The sequence below is a fragment of the Diabrotica undecimpunctata genome, chromosome 9 (genome assembly GCF_040954645.1).
Source record: "Diabrotica undecimpunctata isolate CICGRU chromosome 9, icDiaUnde3, whole genome shotgun sequence".
Classification (NCBI taxonomy): Eukaryota; Metazoa; Arthropoda; class Insecta; order Coleoptera; family Chrysomelidae; genus Diabrotica; species Diabrotica undecimpunctata.
In genome coordinates, this window is record NC_092811.1 from 44,299,822 (window position 1) to 44,314,022 (window position 14,201).

At 34.0% G+C, this 14,201-nt stretch overlaps 1 protein-coding gene across 1 annotated transcript in view; it reads right to left on the reverse strand.

The window, feature by feature from the left end:
* Window positions 1-14,201, reverse strand: part of LOC140449443 (perlucin-like) — a 61,867-nt gene that overhangs the window by 34,970 nt on the left and 12,696 nt on the right. Inside the window, exon 2 of the mRNA XM_072542617.1 lies at window positions 3,377-3,462. Coding sequence (XP_072398718.1) covers window positions 3,377-3,462 — 86 coding nt within the window. The remainder of the gene's footprint in view (window positions 1-3,376; window positions 3,463-14,201) is intronic.

Below are 14,201 nucleotides of genomic sequence, written 5' to 3' on the forward strand. Positions count from 1 at the left end.
CTCGGCCACAGTAAGGTTTGAGCCTTTTCTCTCATAGAGCTCTTTTCTTTCCACCGCCAAAACATGCAACAAAACACATCCAGGGATTGTCCACAAGGTTGCCGCAGACACAGTCCTGTAGGCACACAAAAAGATATAACCTGGAGGCCACGAGATACAACGGAGTCCTATTCCCCTTTTGCCAAATACTTTGGCCTACATGAAAAGTTGAAGAATTAGATATCTTACTTCGCTGCTGTCGGTACCTGTCCCAGAGACTTAATCTTACGTTGTTTCACTAAGTTAATGACTTACTTTCTTTTTTTCATGCTCCTACAGGTTGGCGTCATATTCCATTTAAGATATCTGTAACATCTTCTTATAGATTCACATTCTGATGCGTCCGAAAGAACGTAGTACCTCACTATCTGCAACTGATTCTCTAAACTCCGATCGCTGCAGCACCATAAGGATGTCATCTTGATAAATATTGATCGTAAAATTTCGATTCTGAGAAATATGTCGAACAACGACATAAAAATTATTATTGGTGATTTTAACGCTAAAGTCGGCCAAGAGATTATTTACCGACCCACGATCGGCAAGCATAGTCTTTATGCTGTCAGCAACCAAAATGGTTTACGCCTGATCTAACTTGCAGCATCATTGGGAATGGTGGTAGTAAGTACATGTTTTCCTCATAAAAATATCCGCAAAGCCACGTGGAAATCACCAGACGGTCAAACAAAAAACCAAATTGACCATGTTCTAATTGATAGTCGACATTTCTCGGACGTACTAGATGTAAGAGCATGTAAAACTAATATAAACTCTGACTACTACCTTGTAAGAACAAAACTCAGGGCTCGTATATCAAACGCTAAGAAGGGCCAGAGCACAAAATCTACGTAATATAATACTGATGTGCAAAAATCTGAAGACGCTAGACATAACTACAGGAAAATTTTACATAAGGATCTGACAAGAATTGACGAAAATTTAAGTACAGAAGAACACTGGACCAAATGCAAGGAAGCTATCCATACAGCGGCTAAAGGCTTTTTAAAACTTAACCAGGCTAAAATAAACGAAGATTGGTTTGACGTTGAATGTAGATCCATTAACCAACAGAAAAATAAAGCATATAAAAGACTTCAGCAGCGCAGAACGAGATCAACTCTGGACGACTCTAAAAATCTTAGACGAGAAGAAAAAAGAGCGTTTAAAAGGAAAAAGAAAGAGCCACACGAAAACACTCTAAACGATATTGTTAACCACCACAATAAAAAAGACTCGCTAAAATTCTACCATAAGATAAGCAGCTGCAGAAAAGAATTCAAACCCAGAATAACAGCATGTAAAGACAGGGATGGGTCCATAATTAGAGACAAAGGACAGATACTAAACAGGTGGGCAAATCATTTTGAAGAACTACTTAGCGACATTCGTGAAGACGACCAAATAGAAATTACTTTGCCTGAAATGGATATAAACGCTTAAGAGCCGCCCCCCACCGAAGAAGAAATTAGAGAAGCCATTTCAAAACTGAAAAATAACAAAGCCCCCGGTTTGGACAATCTTCCTGCCGAACTCTTTAAAAATGGTGGTAACACCCTTTTTAAACACATCCATATATTAGTAACCGAAATCCCTTAACGGAAGAAAACGCCCGCGGACTGGAAATTAGGTGTAATGCACCCTCTAGACAAAAAGGGAGATATGATGGTGTGTGATAATTATAGAGGCATCACTCTACTTAACGTGGCATATAAAGTATTGTCCAACGTATTGTACAGAAGATTGGTCCCCTATGCTGAACAAATAGTTGGGAACTACCAGTGCGGTTTCCGACCCAATAAATCAACAATGGATCAAATCTTTACAGTCAGGTAGATTCTTGAGAAACCGCTTGAGTTCGGAGTCGACACCCACCACATATTCGTGGATTTCAAAGCTGCATACGACTCAGTCAACAGACAAAAACTTCTACAGGCTATGGTGGAATTTCAAATGCTGCTTCATCTTGTTCAACTAACGGAACTTACACTCACAGGCGTAGAGAGTGTAGTCAGAATCCAAAACGACTTTTCAAGACCCTTCCATTGTAAAAAAGACTGAGACAGGGAGATGGACTGTCGTGTCTCTTATTTAACATTGCACTAGAAAAAGTAATTCGAGAGTGCCATATTAATACGAATGGCACCATCTTTAATAAATCTATACAAGTGTTCGGATATGCAGATGACATAGACATTATTGCTAGGATCACAGAATCTCTGATCGAAGCATTTCAATCACTAAGGGCGTCTGCACTGAGAATGGGATTAAAAATAAACGCACAGAAAACCAAGTAAATGTATTGTACTAGATCAGGCAAACAAATACTTTGATGACTATTAATTGATGATTTGGAACTAGAAGGTGTGGACACCTTCGTCTACCTGGGCTTGCTGCCGCTAAGACAACAATGTCAGCAAAGAAATTAAAAGAAGGATAGTGCTTGATAATAAGTACTATTATGGCTTGAAGAAATAGATGCCAAAACTACCTAGAAAAGTTTAAGTTACGATATATAAAACACTAATGTGATAAGGCCAGTGTTAACATACGGGTCAGAAACGTGGTCACTTACACAGAAGGACCAACAATTGCTTAAACGTTTCGAGAGAAAAATTCTAAGAAAAATATACGGAGGAGTCCAAGAACAGGTTTTGTGGCGTAGGCGCTACAACTTTAAGTTATACAGAAGTTTTTGGGAACATGACGTTGTAAAATGTATTAAATTAGCACGCCTTAGATGGATAGGACATGTAATTAGGCGAGATGAAGATGCAACGATCAGAAACATTTTAGACCGAAGATGACCAGTGGGAAGACGAGCCAGAGGAAGACCAAAACTTAGATAACAAGATAACATAGAGGATGATCTAAAATCCATCGGAGTTAAAGCATGGAGAAGAGTTGCCAGAGACAGGGGCGAATGGAAGATTGTTCTGAAGAAGACTTTGGCTCATAACGAGCTGTAATATCACTGATGATGAAAATTTCGATTCTAGGCCTAATTTCTTCAACGTCACTCCATTGTGACTTAAGCGTTGTCCCTAGATAACTTAATCTTTCTCAATCTTTTCATTCGTCGCAATTAGCGTCACAAGATTTACATTTACACCTCCAATAACTATAATTTTCGTTTTACTAATATTGAGTTCTGTCTTACTTGATACTCGTAGTTCTCACGGGAGTGAGAACAGTCTAAATGACCTACAGTATTTTCTGTAGGTCATTTAGACTGAAAGCTAGTAGAACAGTCTCGTCGACGTAGCATAGATTGTTATTGTAGTTATTTGGAATAAAAATGTTGTGAGCAATATAAGCTAAATAGTTTCAAATTACTTACTTTAAATGTATATCCAAAGTAATATAAAGTATTTCCGTCCCTTTCAAGTATAAGTGCTGGAGCTACAGATTGTGCTATACCCGTGTCTAGAAGATAAAACGTAATAATTAATAAAAATAAAAAGTTTGATACATGTTTTGAAAATTAATGGTCTGTAGCAAAAAAAAAACAAAAATATTAGTAAAAGATTAGCAGTTCAGGTTAACTTATTTAAAACGAATCTCAACGCAGAAATGGAAATAGTTGAAACAAAAAGTGTCTGCATACGTCAGCATAATATATTGTTAACTAAAATTAGATGAGAAACAACCTAAAATAATTGTTAAATGAAGGCTTGAGACTACAAAAAAAAACAAGGAACAATACCGACTATATCCGTAAAAGGTAAGCCTACATTAAGTGTAGATGAAATCACTAATAATTATGGAGTAATATAATGATGGTTGACAGTTTTGTGTCAAAGCATATTTATTTACTCTAGATTTTAAGTTGGTCACATTAGCGCCCCAAAATGACTTATCTTATTTGTGGAATTGTTCTTTGGATTTTGGTTGTTGACAAATATTTTACAAATATTACTAAATACTATTCATTTTTCTTTAAATCTTGCTATGTTGGTACTTTTTAATTTATTTTGACACATTTTGATTTTTATTTTTAAAAATGTTATTGGGTAAAATTTATTACCATTTTTACTGTATATTTTTAAATATTTCGAGCCTTTTACAATATTTTTTCTGCCTAATTTTTATTTGCACTTTAAGCTGAAGAATTTTGCAGCACATAGTCAATCATGCAGCAATGACTGAAGATATAAGTATCTTAATTCAACTACATCATCAGAAAGTTATCCTGTGAAGCCAACATTAGCAACTAATCACTACACTCTGCAATCTTTTGAAGCAAATAACACGCTATCCAGTGATACCATAAGTATTCTTTTATATTTGTAAAACTTATAGGCAAGATTTGTTGTGTGATTTTGTTTAGTTTTAATTTAATATTAAAATTTTCAATTTTTATAGTTATTATGGTCTAATATTATATTATATTTATATTTATTTGTCATTTTTCAGAATGACGAATAAAATAAATTTGCTTCAAATAGTCAGAACTACTCAAATAAACCCATTCAGATCATTAAAACACTTTGTTGTCATTTTTCAGAATGACAATTAAAATATATTTTTTTTAAATAGTTCCAGCTATCCAAACAAATTCCTTTTAAACAATAGAATATCTTTATGTCATTCTACAAAATGACTACACTATTATGTAACTAACCTGAATAATTTTAAGATCTTTGAATCTTAAATCTCTTGATGTGTTCTCCACCAACAAGTCCTTCATAGGGACGCCTTGTTCTTGATGAATGTACATCTTCTTTTACACGATATCTATCATTTGGTAGAACCTCAACAATCCTAAATGGCCCTCTATACTTTTCTAAAAGCTTCTTACTTTCATTGTTTGCTGGAAAGCTTGTAACTTTTGTCAATACCAGATCACCAACAGCATATTTCACTGGAGAGCATCTTTTTTTATTAAATTCGTTATTCTGTTTGATTCTATTTTCTTTTAATCGTTTAGCTACATCCTTTCTCAATATAGTTACATCAATAATGTCCATATCATTATCATCTATGTATTTGTCTCCATCAACTCTTAATTTGTACCCGAAAAACACTTCACTGGGAGAAGATTTAGTTATTCGGTGTTTTGTCCCGTTTATTCCTTGTTGAATGTTTTTTAAATTCTTATCCCACATATTGGACTCAAATTTTGCACCCATTGTGGCCATGGTATCCAGTAATGTTTTATTTGCCCTTTCTACTTGGCCGTTGCCTCTAGCCATTCCTACTGCAGTTGTAAACACTCTAATTCCTCTCTCTGCCATATAATTCAAAAATTCTTTTGAAACAAAAGCTGATCCTGTATCTGATATCATTCGTTTGGTGTTACCAAATATTTAAAAAATTTCTTCTAAAGCACAAATAACATGTTTACTTGATGTATCTGGGACAGCTCCAACAAACACAAATTTAGAAAAGGCATCAATCAAAACCAAGACGTATTTATTTTGAGATTTCGTTAACACAAATGGCCCTAAATAATCGGCATGGAGTGTATGAAACGGTCTAGCATATTTTGGAATGGAATGTAGATAGCCAGGCTTTTTTCCTCCCGGTTGTTTATGGTATAAACAGGCAAGACAAGCCGAAATGTATTTCTTAATAAATCTTCGCATTCGTGGAAACCAATACCGTTCTTTTATTCTTTCAATTGTTTTATCCAACGCAAAATGTCCAATATCGTCATGATTCATTTTGACAATTTTCCAACGACAAGTTTTAGGCACATACCATCTTCTACCATATTCCGTTATTTTATAAACTTTGTTTCCTCTTAAATCATATTTCTTAAAAGTATCCTTATGATTTTCCTGATCTCCTGACAAAAGAATATCTTTAATTTTTTTTATTTCCGTATCTGTATCTTGTGCTTCTCTTAGATAGTCGTCTTCTTTGATGAGCATCACTTTAATTTCAAGACTTTCCTCTGCTTCAATTCTTTCAAAGTTCCTACTTAAGGCATCTACATGTTGTAGTTGTACTCCTGATTTATGTTTTATTTCAAAGCAAAAATCTTGTAAACACAAAACCCATTGTGCTATTCTTGGGATTATTGTTTGTTTTACTAATTCATTTTTAACGGAATTGCAGTCTGTTATTACAGTAAAAGATCTTCCTGCTAAATAATATCTATACCTTTCAAGGTTTTGACAATAGCCAAAAGCTCTAGTTCAAAAGAATGATATTTCTTTTCTTCTTTTTGTGGTTTGCTTGCTAAAATAGGCAATTGACTTTTCACGACCATCAACAATTTGTGTTATTATGCCTCCAAATCCTTCTCTACTTGCAGCCGTGTAAACTATTATGTCATGTTTCGGATTGAATATTGTTAAAATTGGTTCTGAGACTATAACTTTCTTCATTTCTTTAACAATTTTTGTTTCTTCTTCTGTCCATGTCCAATTTACATCTTTTTTAGTAATTGCGTCAATTTTGCAGTGCGTCTTGCAAAATTTGATATGAACTTTCGGAAAAATGATATCAATCCAAGAAATTGCCTTAATTGATGCTGATTATTTGGCAAAGGAAATTTTTTTACTGACTCAATCTTATGTTTACTTGGTGAAATTTTATTAAATGAAATTTCATATCCCAAGTAGGTAATTTTTGTCATTAAAAATTTTGATTTTGACATCTTTACAGTAAGACCATAATCTTCTAATACTTGCAATACTTTATTTAATAGTTCCAGGCCTTCCTCAATACTTATTGAGGGAATTAAGATATCATCCAAATACGGAGTAATACTGTTTTGTTTAAACGGTTCAAATATTTCGTTCATCATTTCTTGAAATACAGTCGGTGCATTAGATAACCCAAAGGGACAGCGTAAATATTCATAATGTCCTTGACTAGTAACGAATGCTGTGTATTTGATTGAATTATCTGCCATAGGAATTTGATGATATCCTGCTGCCAAGTCCAAGGACGTAAAATATTTATAATTATAGAAGCTGTCAATTATCTCTTCAGTTATCGGCATTGTTGGAGGTATCTTTTTTGAAATTTTATTTACATGCCTATATTCTACCACCAGACGTTTTTGACCATCTTTTTTATCAATAAGAAAAGAAGGGCTTGCGAACGATGAATTACTCTTTTGAATAATATTTGCATCCAATAATTCTTGTATTGTTTTTTGTAAAATTGCTTTGTCAGCTGCAGGTGTTCTGTAGGGACAAAACTTAACTACATCTGAACTTGTAATATCGATTTTCTATTTTTTTAGAGCTTTCAAATTTGTATAAAAACAGTCCTCGTGATTTAGCAAAATATTTTCCAACATCATTTTCTCGTGTTTAGATATATTTCCTGTACTTATTTCTTTATCTAAGTCTTTCTTATATTTAAATATTAAACTATTATCTATCCTATAATACATAATCTTTACATCTTCTGTAAAATTTCTTCCTATTAGAAGGTCATTAACCCAATCTTTATCCATGACATACAACATAATATTTAATTCTGCAAAATCGATTTCTATTTTAGCAAATACATAATATTATTCAACTGATAAAGAAGTTCCCAAAAATTCAGAAAGTTTTACATCTTTAGTTAATGATTTTATTTCTAATTTAAACTTATCTGCCAATTCTTTTGAAATTAGCGAACAATCGCTGCCAAAATCAATGAATGCAGTATGGCTGTGCTCATTTAAGAAAATAATTTTATTAAATTTATTTTCGGAAGAATCAAACTGTATTTGTTTAACAGATTAATTTTTTTCTAAATTTTTGTTCGTTTTATTTACTTTTGTCTCTTGACATTCTTTGTTCTTTTTAAAACAGTATTGTTCAATATGACCTTTAATTTTACAAAACCTGCATATTTGTTTTCTGTGGTGACAATCTTTTTTTAAATGACCCTGAATTCCACAGCACATACAAGGTTTATTCTTGTTAAATTTGTTATTAACAAATTTGTTATTATGTACAAATTTTGATTTGGAAAAAACAATTGGATTTGTTAAATCAGGCAATTTTTCTGGACTTTTGTGATAAAGCTTATTTCTTAAATAAACTGCCAATAAATTGACATCTTTGATTTGAGCAACTTCAATAGCAGATTTAATATGTTCGTCTCCAATAGCACCAATTATTAAAGAAATCTTATCTGACTTGGAAAAATTTACTTTAAGTTTATGAATGTTTGCTAAATGTTCAAAATAAAATTCATATAATGAAGAACCCTCTGTTGGTTTATGATAGGCTACGTCCATAAAAAGATCATAAGTATTTCGTGTACTTTGAAAAGTATTTTCTAACACTGATCTCCATTCTGCCCAAGAAAATTGAGACCATGCAACTTCATTTTCAATAAAACTAGCTTACCATGTTTTAGAGGTACCTCTAAGCTTAGAAATCGCTTGAAATATAATGTAGTTATCAGACCAACTATACGTCTTAGCATTGTGCTCTATTATTTCAATCCATCGATCTATTTCTCCAATTAGTTGATCAAATTCAGGAATAAAACTGACGGATTCAATGTTTCTATTTGTACAATTATAAGATGCAGATGGTGAATTTATTTATGTGGCATTTTCTTTAATTTGAGGCAAAGGCGAAGACGTATAGGTTCTATTTATTTTTGAATGTTTAGATCTTTTTCTTGACTTACGTGCTCTTTTCGTTTTCGTATACCTTGACTCCCTTCTCCGCGAAGTATCGGTGGACGAAATGGTTGTGGTTTCACTACTGGAACTACTATTTCGCTTAGACGTTTTCCTTTTTGGCATTTTCGACACTTTCAATCACTTAACATTAAAAACAGTTCACTAAATTCTACCGTAGGTTCTTTAACACACTTCTGATATGGTCTATTAAAATAGTATCGTCTATTAAAATAGTTAAAACACGTATTTACGTAAATATAGCTATTTTATTAAATTAAATCAAACTCGTTCACAATGGTCATAATTAAATCACACCAAATTATTATCTCTCGTTCCGCTGTATTTATGTGTCATCACCGAACTACTCGTGACCATATAAGGCAATTAGTGACCCAAGCCAATCACCGTATTAGAAGTTGAGTGTGGCTTCACAATGTCATAACAGAACTACCAGTATTCCATCTTAAGCTGATTAGGACATTAGGAAGTTAGTGACTTAAGCTGATCAGCGTATTAGGATAATAGTGTGACTGCATTATGTATGCAATAAATATTATTACTGAATATCTTGGTTCAGATCCAGTCCAGCGCATTTTACTTACACCCATTATATCAATAGCAAGTCTATCCATTTCCATAATTGCATTGTGTGTCTTGCGCTCCTCGTACATTGTTCTCACATTCCACGTAACGATCGTAATTGTTGATCTGTGGAGTTTTAAAAAACAGGGATTTCTCTAATTGACGACCTGGAAAGCCCTGTTATCCTTGTTATATCTCCCCCTGCCGGACCTTGGTATACGAGAACCATGGTCAGTAAACTGTGACGTATTAATACTGATACTTGCCATGCTAATACTAGGCATGTTTAATGAGGTAGTTTCCCCTTGCTTTTCTCATCGCAGTGTAGGATCTATTAAAACTGCTTCAGTCGTGCCTCCTAGTGTCCAATGATGAGCCGTTCTAGGATCCATTCCTATACGCCACAACTTGGTTCTGAAAACGCTGCTTCCGTTTCCAGCTATATCAGCTTGACGGTAAAAATTCAATGTCTTTTGATTCAAGTGACCTATCGACAAAACTCAAAATGTTTTTTAAGGGTAAATAGTTCAGCATTCGTATGCAGTTGCTGTATTTTGCCGCAAATAAACACAGATTTTATATAGGTATGAATTAAATAAACTTGGCGCGATTTTTGCCATTTTGTATGATTCTCACGAGATCAATAGAATGTATTCCTTTTATTGACTGACCACTGTGAAGTTTTGATAACTAGAGTACAGCCTTTAAAACCTATAGCATGAAATTTTTGTTTTGAGTTTTGGCAACAAATGTGAAGAATTTGAAATATTCTTAAAAAATGCTGGATTTAAAATTTTACACAACAAATGATTTAAAACATTTAAACCTTTTTTTCAATTACGCTGGTACGTTTTTTTAAAGAAAGAAATTTCTGCAATAAACTACACCCAAAACAGTCTTCTTAAATGCTTTTCACGTGATGTGTGATCGTTTGTAATGTTAAACATTATGTTCTACTTTTTTTAATAATATTTCAAATGACTCATATTATTATTTGTTACCACTTCTTAAAATTAAAATTTAATGTGGTAGGTTTTAAAGATTTATCTTTAAAAATGAAAATTTTACTGCAATTGGTCAATAAAATTGATCAATTTTATTGATCTCACGAGAATCGTAAAAATGGCAAAAATCGCGCCACGTTAATTTATTTAACACCTTTATAAAAACTGCGTTTTTTTTTTCGGCAAAATACAAAAACTGCATACGAAAGCTGCTCTCTTTGCCTTTAAAACGTATCTTGATTTTTGTCGATAGGACACTTGGATCAGAAGATATCAAATTTTTACCGTCGAGCTGATACAAATTTTATTGAACATTTATTTCGCGCTCGTAACTGGTCATTTCAAGCGTTTTTCCTAAGTGAACGGTTCATTCTGCACAAAAAATGTTTATTAATATTTTTGTTTAAAATTATCTCAGCTACATTTTTTGTTTAAATTATTTTTTTGTACAGTGTACAGATTCGTGGTAAATCGATTATTTTTTTCTTTTTTACACTTCAGCAACGGGAATTGTTCGGAAGAAGCCCGGGGCTAAAAGTAGTACATTTTTTTGGATCTTTTTTGGGGTTCCAAAATAATATTCTCTGCAAAATTCAGCTTGTTCGTATGATATCTAGGAGTTAACTCTCTGACGACTGGACTATCCAGTGAACTACGAGATTTACAATATTATTTCTAAAAAATATTCAAAAAGTACTGTAAATTGTATTAACGTTTTGTTTAGCATGTTTTGTAGACCCTATTTTTTAATACAAAACATTTGATTGTACTTATTGGCAACCAATTATTTTCATTTCTGTCTCAGAGTGAAGTGCCATAATATCAGATAGTTGCCTATTATCGGATAGTTCTGTTTTAAAGAAACCTGTAATCTGATTAACAAGAAACCTATGTACAGTTTAGCATGGAGCTAAACTCAGGTCGCCAAATAATATTTTAGCGGCTCTAGTAAAGCATAGAGGCTACTAGAGTAAGTTATCCAAATTTTTGGATTACGAGTTTTTACACGTGCTAGTCGTAAACGCAATTTTTACACATTCAGGTAGGTTTTTAAATTTGACTATGTAGTTTAAGTTTATCTACAGTATGTCTACTTTAATTAAGTGCATGTGGACAGTGGATTACTAAGGTTTTTTTAATCCATAAACACAACCTTCACAACAGGTGATAGTTTGCCTAATATCAGATGGTCGCACTGCCATAATATCAGATATCCGATATTAGGACAAAATATTTCTTAATTGTTTTTATATAGAATATCTAATATCATTTCTACGTAGTTAAGGTCGTGTTAACAATTACATTTTAATGTTTTCGTCGACAAAAAGAAAGAATTATGCTATAATTTTTGTACTATATGTCTGCTTATTTTATTTCATTTCTTACGCTTTTTTTTTAATTTCAGAAATAAAACGTCATCGAAATCCAAACAAAAACGAAAGAAATGGGATAGTAAATCCATGCATGCTGTTACTATAGTCAAAAAAAAAAGAAATGGGGTACTTGCGAGCTTCAAAAACTTTTAAACTCTCCAAGACAACTTTGGAAGACTACGTAAAAAATAAAATAAATTCACGTGAAGAACTTATTCAAACTAATATGGGACGTCCACCAATGTTTTTCAGAGAAATTGAAGCGGATTTGGTGGATTATTGCCTAGAAATAAATAGAAGATTTTACGGACTGCGATCTTCTGATATTCGATTATTAGCCTTTCAATTAGCTATTCGGAACAATTTAAAATATCCGTTTTTAACTAATCAGAAAAAAGGAGGTTACAAATGGTTGCTTTCATTTTTAAAGAGGCATCCTGAACCAACGTTTAGGAGATCACAGGGTCTATCAACTGCCAGAATTAAAGGATTTACAGAATAAAACGTAAATAATTTTTTTGAAATTTTGGAACCTGCGATAGAGAAGGTAAAATTTAATCCTAGTCAAATTTATAATCTAGATGAGACAGGTGTAACGTCTGTACAATCAAAGTATACCAAAATATTCACCTTAAAAGGTAAAAAGTAGGTAGGGGCCGTTACTTCTGCAGAAAGAGGATCACTTGTGACTGTGGTTACCTGTATGAATGCGGCTGGTGGTTTTGTGCCCTCTATGGTCATATTTCCCCGAAAAGATTTGAAGGCAGAATTGCTCGACGGCGCTCCACCAGGGACAATAGCTGCCTGCCATGTGTCTGGCTGGATTCAGAGTCACATTTTCACCAATTGGTTACATTTTATCAGCCACGTTAAACCAAGTGAAGCTGATCTAGTTGTATTAATATTGGATGGTCACTACTCCCACACGCGAAACATCGACTCGATAAATTTGGCGCGTCGAAACCATGTGGTTTTTCTTAGTCTAATAGATATGCAAATGACACCATAGTATTTGCGGAAAACTTAGAAGACCTACAAGTTCTTATGAACAAAAGCACTTATTACAGTTAATAATATGAACTTAATATACACGCTAAGAAGACAAAGCTTATGATAATTAGCAAGAAAAGAATAACAGAAGGCCAACTCTACGTCAACCAATCCCCTGTAGAAAGAGTGACGCACTACAACTACCTCAGCACCATAATAAATGAAGAATGGACCAACAACCAGGAGATTAGAGCACGCATCGGAAAAGCTAGATCCACCTTCAATCGAATGGGGACCTTCTTCAAAAGTCACAACCTCTCTCTTGATACAAAAGTAAGAATGCTACGATGGTACGTCTTCTCTGTTCTTTTAAATGGTGTTGAATCGTGGACCTTGAACGAAGATATGTGCAGAAAACTGGAAGCATTACAGATGGCTATATCGGAGAATGCTTAAGATCCCGTGGACTGACCGAGTCACAAATGAGAAGGTCCTTAGAAGAATGAATAAGAACCCTGAGGTACTGACCACTATCAAATCTCGAAAGTTACAGTTCTTCAGACATATTATGCGAAATGAATCCAGATATGCTCTCCTTCAAGCCATCCTGCAAGGAAAAATATTTGGAAAACGAGGTCCAGGAAGAAGAAGAACATCTTGGTTAAAGAACCTTAAAATCTGGTTCAGTACAACATATGTGCAGCTTTTTTGCTCTGCTGTAGATAAGATAAAGATTGCCATGATGATCGCCAACATTCGCAACGGATAGGCACATCAAGAAGAAGAATTCTTAGTCTGCCGCAGCATTCTACTCACAAAATGCAGCCGCTGGACCTTGCTTTCATGGGACCTCTTAAAACCTACTACTCGCAGGAAATTGAAAATTGGCTAAGGAACAACCCTGGAAGAGTAGTCAACTGCTATCGAGTTTGTGAATTGCTTAGAAGAGCTTATGTAAGATGTGCTACAGCTCAAATCGCTATAAATAGTTTTCGAAAGAGCAGTATCTGCCCATTTAATAAACACATTTTTCGAGAACACGACTTTGCCATACACCATCAAACGGAAGGTGACACGAGTTCCAGTTCCAAATCTACCAGAGGCTGAACAAGAAAACCAAGTAACTCCTCCGAAGCATGTAATCCCTCCAAAGAAGTATTGATGCGACCGAATGTGTGGAACATTTCATGTAAGAACATTTCTAATAATAGAGATTCAACAGTGCGGCCACAAGATATTAGCCCTTTACCCACCACTTCATTTTACACGTCTAGTATTAAAGAGAGAAAGTCCAAAAAAGGATCTGCTGCCTTGATTACGGGTACACCATACAAAGATGCCTTAGAAAGTAGTTTGTCAGAACAAAAGAGAAATAAAAGTATTTTAAAGGGAATTCCGATATAATAGACAAATGCGAGCCTTTTAAGAAAGAAAAGGAAGCTTTTATTTCATCTCAAGAAGATGAAGAATTCATTTTAGATAATGATTCTGACATGGAGTGGGACATTGGGGAAGAGGTAGCAGAATGTATGTTTTGTACTGGACTCTTCTCTGAAGATATCTAGGGCGAACAATGGATTCAGTGCTCAAAGTGTTTTAAGGGGGCTCACACCGACTGTACCAATG